The sequence below is a fragment of the Equus quagga genome, chromosome 1 (genome assembly GCF_021613505.1).
Source record: "Equus quagga isolate Etosha38 chromosome 1, UCLA_HA_Equagga_1.0, whole genome shotgun sequence".
NCBI lineage: Eukaryota > Metazoa > Chordata > Mammalia > Perissodactyla > Equidae > Equus > Equus quagga.
The window spans coordinates 147,448,983-147,469,779 of record NC_060267.1 but is presented as its reverse complement, the minus strand read 5'-3'; the positions used below and the strand labels follow the sequence as shown (position 1 = coordinate 147,469,779).

At 39.0% G+C, this 20,797-nt stretch overlaps 1 protein-coding gene across 1 annotated transcript in view; it reads left to right on the top strand.

Moving 5' to 3' along the window:
- The window catches only part of STAC (SH3 and cysteine rich domain), a 151,235-nt gene that overhangs the window by 107,329 nt on the left and 23,109 nt on the right, over positions 1 to 20,797 (top strand). The window contains exons 7-8 of the mRNA XM_046650575.1: positions 6,562 to 6,626; positions 8,105 to 8,193. Of these exons, the coding sequence (XP_046506531.1) occupies positions 6,562 to 6,626; positions 8,105 to 8,193 (154 nt within the window). The remainder of the gene's footprint in view (positions 1 to 6,561; positions 6,627 to 8,104; positions 8,194 to 20,797) is intronic.

The window sequence follows — 20,797 nt, the reverse complement described above, 5'->3', positions numbered from 1 at the left end:
TTCTTCAAAGAGGACTGGGTTAATCACATGCACTTGAGGGTATTACAAAGCCCAATATTATCTTACTTTTTACTAAAGCAAAGAAATTTTGCCCAGAAAGAAAAAAGGCAAGATCAGATTCAGAAAATTCATCCTTGCTTTAATGTGCACTGGTTTTATATCTCAAGTTTTCATTTGTCACCATAAAAATGAAGCAAATATTTTAATGGCCTCTTTAGCAGATGCGCCTGGTTTTGGTCCCTCTCCGGTGGACAATTCCCAAATTACAGATGCAAATATTTATAGTATGTTTCTGCAACACACATTTAATATCTAGTCAAGGTAAATATCTCTTTAAAAGCATAGAAGATTCTCTTTTCAGCTATGTGGAGGGCTGGATTTTCAGAGAAATTTTTCCAAGTTTAACACTCCTGTTAAACTGGGAAGAGAACTGCTAGGAGATAGAATAAAAAGGAATTAAAAAGAAATTTCTAGTTAATGCATGGCTGAGCTTGCAGCAAAATAAGGCAATTCCTTGGAGTCTAGAAATGACAATAAAGCGTGAATCCAAAGACATAAGCAGGTGGAGGCCAATGTTTACTCTGCACATTCCTGGGCCCTCAGATTGTGGAAGACTAGGCCCCATGCATGGACAATAGAGGACAAAACCTAGGGAGTGGGCAGGGTAATAGGTTGGATGAGAGGCCCTTTGGGAAAATGCTGATACCCCAAAAGGCACCCTTAGTGGCACTAGGAAAAAAGAATATCCTGCAGAGGAATTTGGTAAAGGAAAATGCTTTTGGCCTTAGCTCAGGTGTAAAAGAAAAGAAAGAAATAGGGTGAAGGGGACAGAGAAAGGAAGGAGGGAAGGAAAGGAAAGAGGGGAAAAAAGGAAAGTCTTCTTACTTGGATTTGGGGCCTCAATTCATACTACCTGTACAAAGTAAAATAATATGAAATTTGAGTTTAACTAAGTTTAATGTGGCCCAGATGTGATAAAATCACCAGGCATTTGGCAGAAGTAAATACAAACCCTCTCTGGAGGAAGAGAATTTAAACCTAGACCTCAAAAATTTCTACCAATGAACTTTCAAATAATATGAGCTAAGAATCAAAATTCACCAAACACACAAGAAAATGAGCCACGATGATTGAAAGTTGGCCAAAACAACTAATTTTATTATCAGACTCTCAGAGACTATGTATGTTGGAATTATCAAATATGGTAATGTGTTACCTAATAGTGGGGATATGTTCTGAGAAATGTGTCGTTAGGCAATTCCACTATTGTGCAAACAACATAGGGTATACATACACAAACCTAGATGGTATAGCTTATTATACACCTAGGCTACATGGTACTAATCTTATGGAACCACCGTCATATATGTGGTTTGTCATTGACCAAAATATCATTATACAGTGCACGACTGAAAAAAAATATGTAACTATATAGTTATATATGTTTAAAGATATAAAAAATGGACTAGAAAATATAACAAAGGAACAAGAGACTACAAAAATTGAACAGGCAAATTTTAAGAAAAACCAAATGGAACTTCTAGAAATAAAAAGAAATTTGATTGATGGATTTAATAGCATACTAGATATAGCTGAGGAGAGAATTAGTACCCTGGAATATAGAGCCAAAGAAGTTGCTGAGAGTAGAGCCATGGAGGCAAAGCAATGGAATTCGTGAAAGTAAAAGAGACACGGAAGATGAGTGAGAAAGTCCAACGTGAAGCTAACTGACATTTTAGAAGTACGTAAAGAGAAAATGGGCAAGAGACAAGGTTCAAGAATTTTTCAGAACTGATTAAAGACATTAATGCTTAAATTCAGAAATCTATACCTTGACCCATCTTGGTGAAACTGCAGAATTTCAAAGACGAAAGAAAATAGTAAATGCAGGCTGAAAGACAGATTACCTACAAAGGAATGAAAATTAGACTGACAGCTACGTCTTATAAGTTACAGTACAGTGATATCTTCAATATACTGCAAGAAAAATAACTCAACAGAATTATAAATGAAGCAAAAGCAAAACTATCCTTCAAGAATATATTTTCAGACAAGAACTGCATCTTCAGTGCAATTAAGAAAGACCCACACTCAAGAAATTTCAGAAAGATGTATTTCAAAAAAGAAAATGTGATCTCAAAGGAAGGATCAAGAAGCAAGGAATGAAGAACAAAGAAAGTGGTAAACATGTGGCGCTAAATCTAAGTAAACATTGGCTGCATAAAAAAATAATGTTAATAAAAAGTTGTTAATAAAACGTTAACTAAAATACTGGATATTTAAGTGAGAAATGGATAAAGAGTCTTATATTGTTTTGGAGGAGAGTAAAGATATTATTTCACTTCAGATTTTGATAATATATACCTCATAACATTTCTAGAATAACCACTAAAAGAATAAAAAATAGATTTAACTTTCAAAACCAGAAAGGGAATAAATTTGAACGATGAGAAGGAGAAAAAAGCTAATCAACTCAAAAGAGGGCAAGAAAAGGGGTGGTGGGAGGGAGACAGAAGTCGAAAAAAAAGTGTAGAAAGTTTGAGACAAATAGAAAATACAAAATAAAATATTAGGAATGTAAATTTATCAATAATCAAAATTCATCTAAATCAACTAAAACTAAATAAAAGACAGAGTTTACAGACTGGATTTTTAAAATGATCTATACACTATTTATAAACATCTAAACCATAAGGACAAAGAAAGTTTAAAGGTAAAAATAATTATTTTAAAAGGTTAACACAGACAAATATTAAGCAAAAAAAGATTATATAGCTATAGTAATGTGTAAAAAAAAGCATTACTAAAGAAAAAGAGCATATTACATGGTCATGTCTGCTTCATCACAAGATATATATTTTCAAACTTGCATCTACCAAATACATAGCCCCAAAATGACAAAAACTCAAGGAGAAAATGGCAGAACTCTTAGTAAAATTGATATTCCCCTTTGTGGTGAGAGATTTTAACACCCTTCTCAATCACTGACAAATCAGATAGACAACAAGATTCACTACAGACATGAGGGACCTGAGGACACATTTGACAATCCTAATCTAATTGATTTAAAAAAGGACACTCCACCTAACAAATGGAAAATTCAAATTCTTTTTAAGAACACATGGAAGAATTATAAAAATTAATCAAATATTAGGCCATAAAGCCAGCTCCATAAATTTTAAAGAATCAATACTGTGTGTAGAACACATCTTTCAGACTAAAATGCAATAAGATAGAAATCAACAGACAAAAGATAACCAGGAAAACCCATAATTTGGGAAATTAAAACACACTTTTAAAAAGTTCGTGTGTCAAGAAAGAATTTATAAGGACAATTGAACTATATATAAAACTGAGTAGTAATGAAAACACTACTTATCAAAACTTGTGGGATGCAGCTAACGTTGTGACTATAGAGTATTTAGTTTTAAAATTATTCTGTTAAAAAATAAAAAAGTCTAAAAAGTATTCGTCTAAGCATTATACTTAAGTCAGACAAGAGAAACAGAATAAACTTAAAGAAAGTGGTAGGAAGGCAATACTAAAGATAAGAGCAGAAATTATTAGATTACAAAGATAGATCAATAGATGCTGAGTGGTTCTTAAAAAATAAAATTTGCAGTCTCTAATAATTATTTAAGAGTAAAAGAGGGGCCGGCCTAGTGGCGCAGCGGTTAAGTGCATACATTCCTCTTCCGCGGTCTGGGGTTCACCAGTTCGGATCCCGGGTGTGGACATAGCGCCACTTGGCAGGCCATGCTGTGGTAGGCATCCCATGTATAAAGTAGAGGAAGATGGGCATGGATGTTAGCTCAGAGCCAGTCTTCCTCAGAAAAAAGAGGAGGATTGGCAGCAGCTAGCTCAGGGCTAATCTTCCTCAAAAAAAAAAAAAATGAATAAAAGAGACAGATGAAGCAAAAAGCAATAACAAAAAGAGGAGATATATAACAGAGATTGAAAGGAAAATAAATGAATCTCGTGACTTCCTTCAGGCCAATAAATTTTTAAACTTTTTTTAAATGGGCAGACACCAAGGAAGATATCAATGACCAAAGTCTGACTCAAGAAGAAATATAAATAGAGAACTTAATTTGTTTCTAATCATAATAGAAACTGAATTAATATTTTAAATTTCTGCACAACGAAAATACAAGGCCCAGACAATTTTGTAAGTACATTCTACCAAATATTTAAGGAATAAAAAAATTTCCAGATTACATAAACTCTTTCAGGAAAACAAAAAGTGACAAGGAAGAAGGGCAGCAGCATTCTCTAACTCAGTTTATGAGACTAGTATAATCCTGACCTCAAAACCAAATGAAGGTGGTGTGAGAAAGGGAAAGCACTGGCTCATCTCCCTGTTGAATGTAAACATAGAAATCTGAAACAAAATCTTAGTAAACTGAATGGAATCATGTATTTTAAAAAGGTAACGCATAATTACCAAGTTGGACTCCTTCCAGGGATGCAAATCTGGGTCAATGTCAGATAAGCTAGTGATGTAACTTGTGCATTACCAGGCTAAAGAAGAAAAAACAAATAATCATCTCAATAGAAAGCACAGTGGTGGACATGGGCCTCACAACACTGGAAAGTAAAAAAGAAAGAATACGAAAAAGGAAAAGAGGAAAATTTGGGGGGCCATGTGGCAAAAACTAAAGGTTCAGGTTGCGTCTGTAACATTAGGAAATATGCCTGCATAATGACCATATTCTTTGAATACTTGTCATGGGTAAAATAAACAACCAAATTATCTTTGATAAAATGAATTTAAAGCACTAAACATACAATGTGTATGATGTATTTTTGGTAAAATAGTTACCTCCTTTATTCCTTTCCCTTCAAATCAAAATCTTAGAAATAGTCGGAAGGAATAGATTTTAAAAATCAGTTTTTGCACTATTCCAGTTCTGCTTGCAACCATAACACTGAAAACACATTTGGGGTAACTTCAAATAATTTTCAGCATAGTTCACAAAAATGGTACACATTTCATACCAGATGGTTAATGGATATTCAATAAAAAGCTAAAATAATGTGAAATGACAAAATTGTAAAATCAGTCCAAACTGATCATTGCATATGCACTTTATGTAGTCCCCCTTCTTAGCTCCAATCAAGAACTTTCTAGAGAGATTCTCTTTGCATGGTTTTATTCGAATACTCAATATTCTTTTAGAAGTATCTGGTTTTATACTTACAGAATCAAGTGTTTATACCAGGACTTCAGATAATCAACATAATACAGAGAAAAGTGTTGCTCAACTGAAGTTGAGTGGCCGAATATTGAGGCAGACAAGATCCATAGAATTGGGCTTTTGTTTTCCCTCACTACAAACCAGAGCTCCTCCACTGACTGCCTATGGCTTCCTAGAGATAATGGAATTGCATCCACAGGCTCTGGAACTATAAACTGGAGAATAGATATTTGCTAAGCATCAGTACATTTACAGGGGTTCTCGTTCTGAACTGTATTTTCTACATAAGTTTATTGAGTCCGTTCTAAGGACAATAAAGGTTGCCAATGCACTAACTGAAATAGGTTGTAGAGCTTTCTATTGTGTGTTTCTCTTCCTCTATTGATATTTCACTGATAATCTGAAGGGAGACCAAAAGGAAGAATAAAGCAGCAATGTGTTATTTGTAAACGGCAAGTCATCTAAGTGGTAGGTTCGTTTTGACAACACAACTCTATGGTATAAACTTGGAAACATTTGCCACATCTTTGTTTAAGGACGATACATATGGTGAGAATAAGGTCCTGATGTTGGTCAATGGAGTGAATTTCGCTGATCCAACTGGCTAAAGCAGAAGCCCCCATACCCATCAGGGACCTCCCACAGCTGTGTACATGGACAGTGAAAGCTTCTGCCCATTTTAAGAAGCCTTGTTGTTTATCGAAGGCCACAAAGTGGCTGCTTAAATGCAAACAAAAGAGAATTATACATCCCAAGAACAAACTAAATGAGAAACCACTATTTTATTTTTTATTCCAAATAATAGCCCCAACACATTGACAATACAAGATCGAGGAAATATTTTGAAGTTTAAAACTAATGTTTTTATCTACAAAATAGAATGTAGATGTCATTAAGATACTAGACTCAAGACATTGAAAATAGATAAAAGAATCTGGTATTTAGAAAAGGTAATTCAAATACCATTAAACAGGACCACACTTCACCCACCATCCTATTAACAAGAGATTTGATACATTCAGCAAAGATGAATGACATGGTTTCTCCTCCTGAGGTGAGCACCACCAAATGAGACCAAGTTGTGAACACACAACTGCTGAGCAATCAAGAGGATGCGTGCTAGCTGGCGGCACGTACAAGGCTGTGGGCATGCAGAGGAGGTGATGCAGAATGTGCATGGGGAGGTGAGGGAAGCATCACGTGGAAGATGACATGAAAGCGGGGTCAGTGAGGATGAGGAAGAGGCAGTGAGAGGTACAGTAGAGCTATTGGGCAGGGAATAAATAAAGCCACATCTCTCAAGCATGTTTCCAAAACATGGTGACTGGATCATAAACCTCCTGCTTTCTCTTGTTTCCTTCAGTGTTTACGTATCCAGAAAATGGCACTGACGATTTCAGAGACCAAGCAAAGAACATAAACCACCAGGTATTTATGGATGTCACAGAAGACAGACCAGATGGGGTCCTTAGATAACATTGCAGGTCACCACCCAAGTGGGTCATGAAATCAATTTAGTGGGTCCCAGATCAGCATCTTTAGAGAATAGAATATGATAATGTAGTATAATGTATCATGGCATAGACATCTTGGAGTGAAACAGAAATATCACAGAGCATCAAAGGTAAAAAGGATAAGTATTGTGTTGTACACTTTTGTTTCTGTTATATATGTTACATACAAGTTGATACATACTCTAAAGTGTGTAAGTCATGTAAATATATAATATATTATTAATATATTTCATAGTATATGAATATGTATTATATTTTTATGTTCATGTATATATGCATAATTAGAACAGAAATATATAGCATAAAGTCCTTGAGCTTTGGAGAGCAGAGTGAATCATAGGTAAAAAGGATACAGTTTTGTGCAACTTTTATGTTTTACCTATGTAACATGTATTTATTAAATTATTATGTATTTATTTATATCGTACAATTATATATTATATATCCTATATATAGTATTGTGTGTAGTATATTATATATCCTATGTAATATATAATTGTGCATATGCATATATTATATATTATACAATTATATGTGTGTATACTATAGATATTATATAATATGTAATATTGTATAATTATGTCATTTGATTTTTAATTTATTATGTATTATAAAGTGTAAATATTTAAATAACATTAACATTTATTTGGCTAACAATAATAGATAATATTTACATAACACTTGTAAATATTTACAAACACTTCTAGAGTATATAAATTGGGCACAACAATAGAATCTATCTCACAGGGCTGTTGTGAGATGCAAGTATGCTAATACATGAGACATAATGCCTGGCACACAGTAGGCTATCAAAAATGGTAGTTTTTTTAATCTTTATTCAAAGATTTCACAGACAGTAGCTGGGGATTCCTTGATATAAACTAAATCAATCTGATGCCAAAATCTATGGTTTTTCACAGCATGAATGAACTCATTGCCAGATGAATATACCTGGTTCCCCTTAATATGCTAGCTACCAAATTTTAGGCTACCTGATAAAAAGTCAATTTTAGTAAGTGAAATTTGTTTACTGCTATTCATATCTCCCTCTTTTTATGGAAAAAATATTCCCATTCCTGGGGCCAAGCCTGTGTCACTTTTCATGAACAACTATATCAAAGAAAAAATTTATTTGAAGAAAATTGTAGTATTTCTGACAAAGATTTCCACATAATTGTTTTCAAATAGTTTGCAATGACATCAAACTCAGCTAAGAAATTAAAAATAAACCCTTGGTTGAAACAACGGCTTTAATAATGGTTAGATATTTTAACACTTAAGATCCATACACGGGAATTACATTGAATTAACTTCTCCATTTCCTATTTTCTTTCTCTCTTCTTTCCATTTTTTCCTCCTTGTTTCTCATTTTTCTTTTATTTTCTCTTTCAGGGACCTCTTTCCAAAGACCCATTACAGATGAACACCTATGTTGCCTTGTACAAATTTGTACCACAGGAGACTGAAGATTTGGAAATGAGGTAAAAAAATCATTTTTTAAAGAAGGAAGGAAGGAGGGAGGGATGGAAGGAGGGAAAATTTAGTCAGTATTTTTCCACGTGAAAAAATAATTCCATTTGTGCTACCTCCTAATGCTTCACAGCAGTGATTCTGAAACTTTAGTGTGCGTCCCATGACCTGCAGGGCTGGTGACAGAGAGCTTACTGGGGCCTACGCCTGGAGATTCTGAGTCAGCAGGCCTGGGGTGGGGCTTGAGAATTTGCATTTCTAACTGGTCTGCAGGTGGTTGTGATGCTGCTGATGTGGGGACCACACTTGAACAAGGATGGTTTTAGTACATCATGAACAGAACTGCTAATAGGAGTTTCATGAAGGTTGAGCATCAAATGCGCTTGGCATCCTGTGGGGTCTAACAAGGAATCAAAAATGTATTTAATGCTCAAATTAACTTTGATTGAAGAATCAAACTAAAATTATTTTTTTTATCCTGCGAGAGGCTAGCAGCTCCCCCCGGCTCACACCCTGAAGTCTGCTTTTGTTTCAGGAACTATCTCACTTCTTGGTAACCGAAACGCTGGGGAGGACAGGGTGAGCGTGGGGACCCTCAGGAAATCTCAGCCTTCCTCTTGACCAGTTGTTTCTTCATGTTTCAGAGATAGTTAAGGTGCAGTCAGTCCTCTGTTCACATCCTACTTATTGTTGAATTTAAGCAATTTATAAACATCTCATTACTATGATTTCCTTATTTATAACAGAATAATAATGACCTCTTCCCCCAAGGTATTTGTGAGAATGAAATGAATAATGTTCATAAAGCATATAGCACAGTACCTAGACATCATAAACACTCAGTAACTGATAGTTATTACAGTTGTTATAACGTAGTGTTCGCTGGCCTGTCTCAAAGATGAGGTTTACTCCTTTCCTCCATTCATGAACCCAAACGTAAGTAATCTTGGGAGAAGGCTTTGGTGTTTTCCATTCCTAGAGCAGGGTAGAAGGGGCTGCTTTTCCAGTCAAATAGGCCCTGGGAGATTGGCCTTTCCTCTTCAGAAAAGAACGGAGAGAGAAATTAGCACTGAAAACTATTGAAATGTCAGAGCATTAAGAAAATGTCCTCCATTTTGGGGTGGACTCCGCTTGTCTGAATGCTATGGAGGCCAAGTTACCAGTCTGTGTCATTCCCAACAGATGGCTTCCAGAAGACCTTTTCTCTCCACCCTGGAGCTATTTGAGCTTCTCCACATCCTCAGGCTTGTGCCATTTCCCAGACATGATCCCTCTCACACTTGCCTGAGTATGGTTTCCCACCTCAGTGAAATCTGCCTCTCCCCTTCCACTTTCCCCAAAGCCTCCTAAAAAGAGAGAGCTACCAAAAAGGCTTCAGTTAGACCCTGTTTCCCAGGTTCCATATGCTGTTGGGTCAACTTCAGCAACTCGGCTGCCCCTCATGATGAACATCTAGTAAGACTCCATAGCAGACATGTGTACTGCCGGAGTCTGGTAACTCCCCGTGGCTCTCACTCAAGGTCAGCTTTGTTTCAATATTCATTTGCAGTCTGCTTTCAAGTGATTCTTGGGCCTTTCCAGAACAGAGTTAGGGCCTGGCTTTTTAGATTTGTTCACACAACTAAGCTCTTGTACATCTGAGTTTTCATCACCATTGAGTAAGAACCGCTGTACCAAATTCACTGGGCTGGGGTTGCAAACACTACCTGAGCAGTCTGGCATCAGTGCTGGAGGAGGAGACGGCATTTATCCAGTGAAGCCCTATCATATCAGAGACATAACAAGCCCTGAAGGTTAGAGCCTACCTAGGATTCACCACTGGGGTGGCGCCTTGCCTTCAGCTTATGGTCCATAGTTAACTATCTGCTGATGAAGACAGGGACAACATATATTTACTTTGCAATAAATACAGTATAGTATTGGGTCTTTCTTGAGATTGTCATTTGGGCATCTAGAATTTAAAACTTAACAACTTCCTATTGTGCAGGTCCATTTTGTATTAGAAGATTATTGTGAAGTCATCAGGTGAAAAAGACAATTCCAGAGAAATTTAGAGTGTTATTGGGGTACTGAGGATTGACATCTAGCTGCCTGGCAGGGGTCGTAACTTTTAGCGCTTATTTTAGTCGGTCGCAGGCCATTAAAAGTCAAGTCGTCTGGTCACGAATCCAACGTTTACAGTCTGCTTCATGGCAAACAGGACTATTCATTCCCAGGAGTGAAATGTCTGCATTACATAGCTGCAAGATTGGAGTGATAAATCATACTTAGATTTTTTTTTTTCCGAAGATATCATAAGTTCCCATTTTAAAAGCCGGGCGCTTGATTTAGACTGTGTAAGGCAATGCTTTGGGGATTTGGTATAATACCTTGAATGAACTGGGGCTTTGTGAATTATCTTTTTCTCCTTGAACCATAAGGTGGGAAAAAATTCCTTTTAACAAAATGTCGTTCTTATCCACCTGCATTCTGATTCAGGGGAGCACGCTGGGTATGGTCCTCAGGAAAGAGACCAAAGGACTTGAGAGTCCAGGGAATGTGTGAGCTTGAGACAAAGAGGGCCCAACTGGCAAAGCCAATGGCCATGGATCAGAGCACATAAAGCATGGCTTCAGCAAGCATTCATTACATATCTGCTCAATGATAAGCAAAGCTTTCTCTGCCCCCAGTCAACAGCCCAGACCTCTCTACCGACCTCCAGAGTCACATCCCTACCTGCCTGCCTTAGGAGTAGATGGCAGCCAGCAGCTCCACCCTCCCTCCCACAAACCTGCTCCTTAGCATAAATGATGTCACCATCTGCCCAGGCTTCAAGCTAGCCACTGGAGGCTTCTCCTTACCTTGTGCCTAAAATGTATTTAATATTTAAATCCTACTTGTTCTCTTTGCCTAAAATCTGCTGTATCCATCCCCACCTTCCTCTGCCCCCTGGATTGGTGTAGCAGGCCCTACCTGGTCTTCGTGTTTCTAGTATTGTCCCCTACTCCTCCATTCCCATGCATTTTGGGTGGAGAGGACACTAAGGTGACAGTACAGGGTACTGAGGATTGTCTAAACTTTGGAGTCAGATAAGATGGATTCACCTCCCAGCTCCTCTTCTTTCTAACAATAGAGCATCTTATCTAACTTTCTGAACCTCTGTTTTCTCATCTTGAAAATAGGGATAATAAGTCCCACCCTTAGAGGATGGTTGTGATTAAATAAGATATAACAAAATCTAGTATATAGTAGTAGCTTAAAAATGTTATTTCCAACCAGTTCTAGTCACACTACAGAAGTAGATGCTTCTTTTTTCAGGCTTAAGAAATGAGAGAGAGATAATGAACATATCGACATGGATTCACTGCATGTTCAAGAATACAAAGTATGGGCATCACTTGGCCTGGTTTTAAGTCCTAGCCAAGCCACTCACTAGCTGTGTGACCCCCATGAAGCCCAGAAAAGTTACACAAGCCATCCAAGCCTCTGCTTCTTCATTTGTAGAAGGAGATAATCTTTATGCCTGTCTTACATCTGCTCATGACACGTATGTTTGCTTACAACTCTCCAATGTCCTCCTATTACCCTTGGGAAGCCAGAATATTTACAGGGACCTCCAGCAGCTGCACAGTCTCATTCCTGGTGACCTCTTTGCCTTGTCTTGCACCTCTGTTCCCCTCACATCTTTGCTCCATCCACACTGGCCTTCTTTTATTCCTCAAAAGGACCAAACTACCACCTGCCAAGGAATTTTTCTTCCAGAAGTCTGCTCCTCTCCTCCCATCCTCCTATCCACCCACCACCACCACTATCACACACACACAGACACACACACTCTTCCAGTTGACTATTATGCACCCACTAGACCTGAGCTCAGATTTTGCATCCTTGTTGTAGCTTTTCCTGATACCCCCATTCTGGTTGAGATTCCTCTGGTATATAATTTTATGACACCATGTTTCTTGTCTTCAAAGCACTTACCTCAACTTGTATTTATATATTTCTGGAATTATTTGGTCAACTTCTATCTCCCTCATAAGCTCCATGAGAATCTGTAATTGCTAACCCTTATATCCCTGGAGTGTAGTACAGTTCTTGAAAAAGTAAATACTTAATAAATGTTTGATCAATGTATGAATGAATATTGTAGAGAATAAATGAATTAATGCTGCACCTGGTGTGTACAGTTAGTGGACAAACCAAATCCATGGGAATATAATGGAAACTATAAAGGGGGAAGCAAATCAAGCTCGGAGGGCTTAGCCAGAACTTATTTCCTGGAGGAGATGGGCCTTGAGCCCATGAGGAATGTTATTTGTCAAGAAGACATTGTAGAAAAGGAGGCCAAAAGCAGCCTGTGGTCATATTCACAAAGAACAAAGAGTTTAAGAGAATTTGGAAGAAGGCCTGCTAAGCCCTTATTGAAGTACACACCAGTGGGGGATGAGAGAGCGGGCCTCAAGAGAGGAGAAGCCAGGTGCCGCCCCCTCCTTCTTAGGGCAGTGAGGACTCCTCTTAGAAGTGCTGTGGTGCCGTCATTAGTCTCCAAACCCTGTCTAAAGGCAGAGGCTTCACACAGTCTGCTTTGCTACAGTTTCAGTGCAAAATAAACTTCTTTCATAAATTCCTCCACCATTACCTACCCAAATCTCTGGAGCTCACCTACCATGATAGTGCTCTAGCTTTCCATCACCGCAGGCAGAGGGTAGGAGAGAACAAGGGGGCAGGGCAGAAAGGAGCAATATCTGGGAGTCAGATAGACCTGGTCTACCTCCCAGCTGTCCCCTTTACTAGCTGCATCAACTTGAGCAAACTGTTTAATCTCTTGGAACCTCAGTTTTCTCTTTCTTAGGGGGACTGAGTGTTTGAGGAGATGATGTAAACAAAATGTGGGATTTCATACCCAGTACAAAGTGAACAGTATATTTTAGATAGCTTCTCTTCATAATTTGCATCTTTTCACAATATATTTTATTTCCTAGTCTTCTGAACACCCTCATTAACACTACCCTAAGGATATATAGTAGAGAGAACATAGTTAAAGGCTCTGTCTGGCCTTTGAGCACATCCAGTGAGACATTATCTAACTGGCCCAGTGCTAAGGAGGCTGTAATACCCTGTCCCTCCTCTCCGGAGTAGGTTCTGCAGTTGCTGACATGAGATGCTGTAGGTATGGAATTTCACCACTCACGTGCAAGATCTGATGCCATCGTGCATAGGATCTCCAGACCATTGCTGACAGTTTGAGGTCTGATAACATTGAAGAGCCATCCAGGTTTCTCTGTCTGAGTGTAATGAGCTCGTATAGTAGATAACCTACTGTAATTAAAGGTCTTAGACAATTTCCAACAATAACTCTTATTATCAAGTTTTTTGAAGAGCTCTGAAAATTATGCTTTATGGACTGCCAGCTTAATTCACGAGCAAAGCTCTTTAAAATGCTGCTTGAAATACAAATTGCAGAACCCCATTATAATCAGCACTGGCATCATTATCATCACACACTGCCTCGTGAATTCACATAGGCCATATGTCAAATCATCCTCCTGACCGAGTGGGTGAGTATGTGTGTGTGATACACTCACATATGCACATGCTGTCTCACACGGTCACAGGCAGATATATACAAACTCACACGCAGCCACACACTCACACACGTACATTCAGATTCATATACTCATGAATACTCAAATACACATGCCTTCACACGTGCACACACATACACACGTCATTAGCAAAAGCTTAATAACTCATGCTTAGCTTTTTGATGAAGGTGAATCCTACCCTCCACATGTACAATGTAACCAGTCCCATTATCCTCACTGCTTCGGGGTTCAGAAGTCTACAAAACAGTCTTGGAGCCATCGCTTATTATTCACATCAGCACACCTTTTTAAAATCAATAAGCATAACTTTCATAGTTTTGCCAAGTTGATATGTCACGTAAATAATGTGCAGAGGTAAATAACTCCAAGTAAGCACAAACCCCTAAGGCATCTCAGGGATTCCAAAATAAAAGATTGAAGGTAAATAAAAGACTTAAAGGTTCAAATGCATATTTTAGTGACCATATAATGCCTATTCCAAAGAATCCATTTTGGCTTCCCACATCAGAGTCATTTTCATTTTTATTGGTTCTCCCCAAACAGATTTATATGATAATGACCATGTTTCATAAGGTGGGGGGTGGGAGGAAGAGGAAAAACAAGCTTATGAGCCAAGAGAGGGAATGAGGAGACTACTTTTTCAATATTATTAAATTCTAAAAGAGGTACAAATTAATTGCCACTCAATGTGTGTCAAAGCACCTAAATTTGAGGGGCTTCAAAGAAAAACATGTTTTCTTTTATAACCCCAAATAAGGATTTAAATTCTTGCATCACCAGGCTCTTTCTTGGAAGTAGCAAGTGTCGGATTTTTCCATGGGTGAGTCTGAATGAAACCAGGCAATCATTTGTCTCATTTTCTAATATTCACAAAAACCTCTGGAGATGGGATGGCCTGAATTCATCTCTTTCTTATTTTTTCAAAGTACCACTTGGAATCAAGTTAAAAGTGATTTTAACCCTTGTATGGCTGTTTCTAGGATTTGTTTCATCTCATCACATCATGAATGAGCATCTACTCTCTGCTAGGTGAACAGTTTACAGGCCTTGTTCTCAAAGAGCTCCTAGGGTCACAGGGCGGGGTGGTGGTGGAAGGGTAGACGAGAAGGTACAATCCAGTGTGAGATCTTGCGGGTGAGGACGTGGTCCAGGATGCTACAGCACTTCAAAGAGAAATCAAAGCAGCCTTGGGAGGTAAGGGAAAACTTTGCAGGGAGGTGGCATCACAGCCAAGCCAAGGCTTCCAGAAAGAGGGGACATAGGTGCCTGTGCAGCTTGGTTAGTGAGCAATCATTCTCTCTTTCCAATGAGGAGAGGATAAGGGGAGAATAGCTTAAACGGCAGAACAAGAGAATTACTTTAAGACGTTCCAAATGGAAGGCAAACGCAAACTCCATCATAAAGAGAAATGGTGGAAATTCATTGCAGGAGCAGGAGTGTATTTAGATAACTGCATTCATTCCCGTCTTCATTCTCAAAAGACTATTTTAAAATTCAGTAAAGCTTAGTGAATGGACACCTAGCTGTTTAGTTCATATTCCAATGAGACAATTTATGGTTCATTACCCTTTTGAGGGTAAGGAGGGAGAACCAAGCCCAAGAACTCATAGGTAGACAGCAGAGGCTCAAGTCTGTAACCCAGGGAGGTGGACTCCCAGTCCGCTGGTCTTTCTCCTACCCCAAACTTTCCATCCTACATTGATTGTGAGAGATTTCCTCTCTGATAAGATTGATGTTTTAATCAGCAGATTCAAACAATGTATTAATTTATCCCATATTGTCCACTCATATCACTTCCTACAAGTCTATTAGGATTGTTACTTCTGGTCTGAAAGACCAGGAATCTTGTGATCTGTAGAGTGTGTTCATGAAATGTTGCTCTTGTTCAAGGATAATTTTAGAAATTAGGAAAAAATCATGACTCTTATACAAATATACATCTGGTTCAAAGGAGAATTCATACATCACACGTAAGTAGGCCATCAGGAGTGCTGATGTGAATTTACAAATAGATGCAAAATTGGTCAGTACTCACGGAATAATAACCGATTACATTCCATCAGACACAACCTGCTTGCATTTTTCTGGACAAGAATCATTTGCATTATCATCAATCTTATACAACTTTCAGCAATGTAAAATAGCTCAAAGACATTGAAAAGGGCGAGATGACCTGGAACGGACACTCAGATCAGTAATCTATTTCACCCGTTTCAAAGTCTTTCACAATTTTCCCTGCCACCCCCTTGAATTCTTTTAGCTAATCTGTGAGGTTACTCAAGCAAGTAGCAGTTCACAGAGGAAAAAACTATGGTTAGGTTGGCTAAACCACTTGTTACAAGCCAAAGAATCTCCTGGAGAATATCATTAAAATAGAAATTCCTGGGCTCCACCCAGGCCTAGAGAGTAAAATTCACTTGGAAATCTGTATGGTTAGATGTTCCCCTGGATTCTGATTATCTTCCAGATTTGAGGACAACTGTGCCTTATCTAAAAACCTGCAGCAGGCCAGTGGCAGACCCAAAACCAGAATGCAGATTTCCTGATTCTCAGTCGATGCTCAGTACACTGGTCTTCATTGGACTTTTGGCCTGTGACTTATGTGGTGATGTCCTTCATTCTGTGAGGTTTTATGAGCCCTCCATAAAATAAGAAAAGGAGAGCCCTGGAGACAGAGTAAGACAGAATAAGACTCCCTTGGTGTCTCGTTTCCATTCTCTAACTACATTACTGCTTGGCAAATGCATCAACTTAATTAAAACTAAATGTAATTCTAATGCACCAATTTGATTTAAAAATAATCTTCACAGTCACCAGGACATCAAAATGCAATTAAGGCTATTTGAGGAAAGTCTCTGATGCATATTATGTTCTGATGCTGCACTATGTCAAGAAACCCAGATCTTCCTGAATGTCACTAATGTGTTTAGCAGCCTCCCTCTTACTCAAATGCCTCTTTCAATTAGGTTCTGGAGAGCGTGATCCATGACAGTTCAGGAACATTTACCAAATCCCATCCAAATGGCCCTCTAGCTGAATGCTTTTCCTCTGAGCTCGTCTACAGACTTGGGAAAGCGCAGGCAGTCTTGCAGATGCCAAGCTTAAGACAAAATCAAACTGCAAAGTTCCGGAGTTCCTTGTTACCTACCCATGTGCTCAGACTGTTAAAGGCTCTGGACCAGGATTATGGAAATTAAGAACTAAGTCTAGTAAAAAATTAAGCAGTAGATCTAAAATTAATGGAGCAGTTTTGCTGGCTCCTTTTTCTGTTCTCGTTAGCCTGGGTTTTCCAGGACATCTGTTTTGGCTGAGTGACTATGATTGTGGTAAGCTTGATTTGGGGGGTTTTTTTTGCCTCATGAATGGGAAAGTGTAAGAAATATAAAAAATATCTCAAAATACTTATGGAGTCAAATGGGCAGTTCTGATGAGTTTTCACAAGGTTTGGGTGGTGCAAGGGGCAGCTTGATTCAGTGACATTCGTAGTGGATCCAACCCTGCCTATAAGTGGGGAAGTCGCTCTGAATTTTCTCACTTGGGTGCAAATGCAACAGGTCATGCCCACTTCATTCAGTGAAAATTGCTATCTCCCTCCAGGCTAGGTGGCTGGCCTCCCTTCCAACCTCTCCATTGCAATCAGCCCCCCTGGGCCGTGGAATACTAGCTCCAGCCCCCAGGCCCTGCCCCACCTTTGTGGTCACTACCTGGAGTGGAGGGGCAAGAGGGATGGGGGGCACTGTGAAGAGAGGGAAAAGCTTTTCTAAAACTCTGAATCACACCAAAGGTCAGTGTCCGAAGCCATTAAGACCAGAGGTCAAAGACCGTTTCATTAACCAACTGTCCCTGCCAAAAACCTAAAGGGACACTCACTTAAAAGGCATTGATCACCAGATCTTCTCATTTCCAAGTGAAAGATTACATTTTTAGGAGGAAATTAGAATTTTTAAGCCCTTAGTGTATATCAACCACATTGCCAAAGACTTTCACATATGCTTTCTCATTTAATCCACACAACTTTGCAAAGTAAATATAGTTCATTATATATATTTATGCATAATAAGTAATTATATAAATATAATTGAGGCAGCTGAGTCTCAAAAAGGCATATATGTTTGGGATTTTTGTTTGGGGTCAATTCCACACTTGTTTGCACCCTCCTAGTATATTTCTTCTCATTCAGCAAAGACACTTACTGTAAATTACCAGTTTACATCACTTTCTCCTTTGAGATTACTGACATCTTGATGGCGATAACTATGTCTTAACAACCATAATAACCACCATCTATTGTGGGCTTTTCTAAATGTGTTTCACAAGTATTACCTCATTTAATCCTCAAAAATATTAATGAGGTAGGTGTTGTTATTATCCTCACCTGACAGATAAGAAAACTGATGCTTAGAAAAATCATTTCATCTTGTACCCTCAGTGGCCACCTAAGACCTAACATGTCATAAGCATTCAAAAAATACCTGAATGTCAGATCATTTCCTTTGGCTCAATAGACAGCGATGGAGGGATGAAGACAAATTTCCTGTGTATTCCAAAATATTTAGTATATCAAAAACATTATGAAAGCAAAGAAGGCCCAGAGTATCCTGCCTTGTCCAGATGTTTCCCAAAGGAGGGCCGGTCTGAGGTGTCAGTTTGTCCCAGACAGCGAGAAGGTGTTTCTCGGAGGCAGTGACCTCATCAGGTGGGTGTCAGTGTCTCAACTCCAGGAATCTGCGCTCTTTGTGGGGACTGGAGAGAGGCTCAGCACAGGGCCTCAGGACAACTCACATCTGCTCTCCAGGAGCCCCCACCCATAGACACTAAGCCATCTTCATAGCACCTTACAGAAGAGTTCCCTGGAGCTGGCTGGGCTCAGCTTGCCTGTCGTTTGCATGTCTGTGCACACTGTGCCTTCTGAGGCCCTGAAGCCAGTTTACCTGGTAGTGGAAAATATGGGTTTCTATGTCCAAGTGGAAAATTGAGAAATGAGGGAGGCAGAGGACTACTAAGAATGAACCCAGATAACAACCGTTACTCTCACGTGCACATACACGTAAACACACACGAACACACTCACAAATAAACTCTGCCCTCACCATTAAGCCATAATTCTATAGTTAGCTTTTGTTATTTTATTCTTAATCTCATTGATAGCCCACAGTTCCCTCATCATTTCAAGACTTTCCATAAATCATGATACAAACAACATGATAATCTTCCTCTGGACCAGAGACAAATTTTACTGAACAAACAAAAGGAAAAGACCAGCTGAGGTGCTCTGATCAATCTGCTCCAAATAGGAAACAGATGCTTTTATTGCTTACGAATTGCGTTGTGCACGGTATCATGGTATATAATTCTAGGTTACAGTACAAGCAGAGTGTTTACCTGAACTCAGGATGCTCTGATGGAGTTAAGCAAAGGGAACCTTTTTTAAGTATTTGGGGGCCTGACAAATTCATCTCCAAGAATTTGGAAGTATAGAGTTAAATTAGAAAGATCTACACATAATGAATCAGAAACGTAAAGTCGCTTGAAAGAAAGAGAATAACTTTTTGGCCAGAGCAGGACTTTCTTTGAACATGCCTGGGGTATGATAATCTGAATGAAGAAAGAATTATCCCATGGAAAGGGGACCTGGTCAACCACAGAGGCATGAAGTTATTGGAGGCAGAGAGTCATGCACTAGCAGTGCCCATCCTAGGACCAACCAGGGGAAGGAGAATTTTAGGCATCAGGCCTCCATTCCTCCGGGAACAATGGCAAGTCTCTCTCTACATAGAACTGATGAACAGGATGTTTGAATTTAGTTCTTTGATGGCAGGACATAGCACACCAACACCAGGGGTAGAAGAGAACTAAGCTGAGAAGGGGTTGAGGAGAGCTCACAGATGAGAATAAAGGGCTGCCACACAGGGCCACAGAGGATTGCCCTGGGAGTTAGGGTAACAGCAAGCTGGAGCTATAGGGGCAACTACGTATGGGCAGCAGCTGGGGTTATCATTCTTCCCAGGCTCCCTGGGGATTAGCTCCTTTGAATAATTTCTCTGGCTCAAGGATATAGATGCTGTCCCTAGTTTTCTGGTGCCCCAGAGCAATCAGGGCAGAGGCTGGTGCACAGTGGCCCTCAGAGTGTGAGAGCCCCATAGGGGAAGTGCTTGGAGGTGTTGACTTAATCAGCTGCTTAAGAAGGAGAAGTGACCAATCTCTAGCTAGGGTTTCAAAACTGGGTCAAAACACATTTTTTTTAAAAACCAAAAATCATTATATTACACAGAGTGGTTTTATCTTGCATGCCTACTCAGATCCACTACCTGGAGCCCAGTGCTGGAAAGGATTCTAAATCTGAGTGCAGGCTCAGTGGGAAAGAATGCTGAGATTGAAAGGTGATGCCAGGCAGGGGCATGAGGGCAGTACAAATCCCACAAGCCACGGGTTTGCTGACCCACATGTTAGAGAGCTGCTGTCTTGGATTCCAGTGCTGCCCCAGAGCAAGATCCTCCCTACAGTGAGAAAGAGGCATTAGCTGTCTCTGCCAGGTGATTAGAGTACTTGGCTAGTCTCAGGAGGTGTCTACTTACTCTTTATGACTGCATCCTGTTTATATCCTTCATAGCCCTTAACACTATTTGTAATTGTGTATTTATTAGTTATATGTACACATTATATATTTGTTACTTATATATTTATTTAATGTTTTATTATATATTTGCTTATTTATTAGCCATCTTTCTCACTAGAATATTATCTACAGCGAGGCCTTTATTCATCAAAGTAGACCCACTGCCTAGTAAAATGGCTTTTTTAGGATCGGCCTTCTGGAATATTTGTTGAGTGAGTGGGTAAACAAAAAAACAAAAATAAGTGAATGTAACTCTCCTCACTCAACAAACAATTTTCTGATCCTGGCAGAGCTCTTTTATAGGAAAAGACAGAATCCCCATCACATTGCCAGGAGTATGTCTGGTATTTCTCATAAAATTTTAGCTTATGAAATCTGGCTTATAAAATAAGGCCAGCAAGTGCCTTCTTCTAA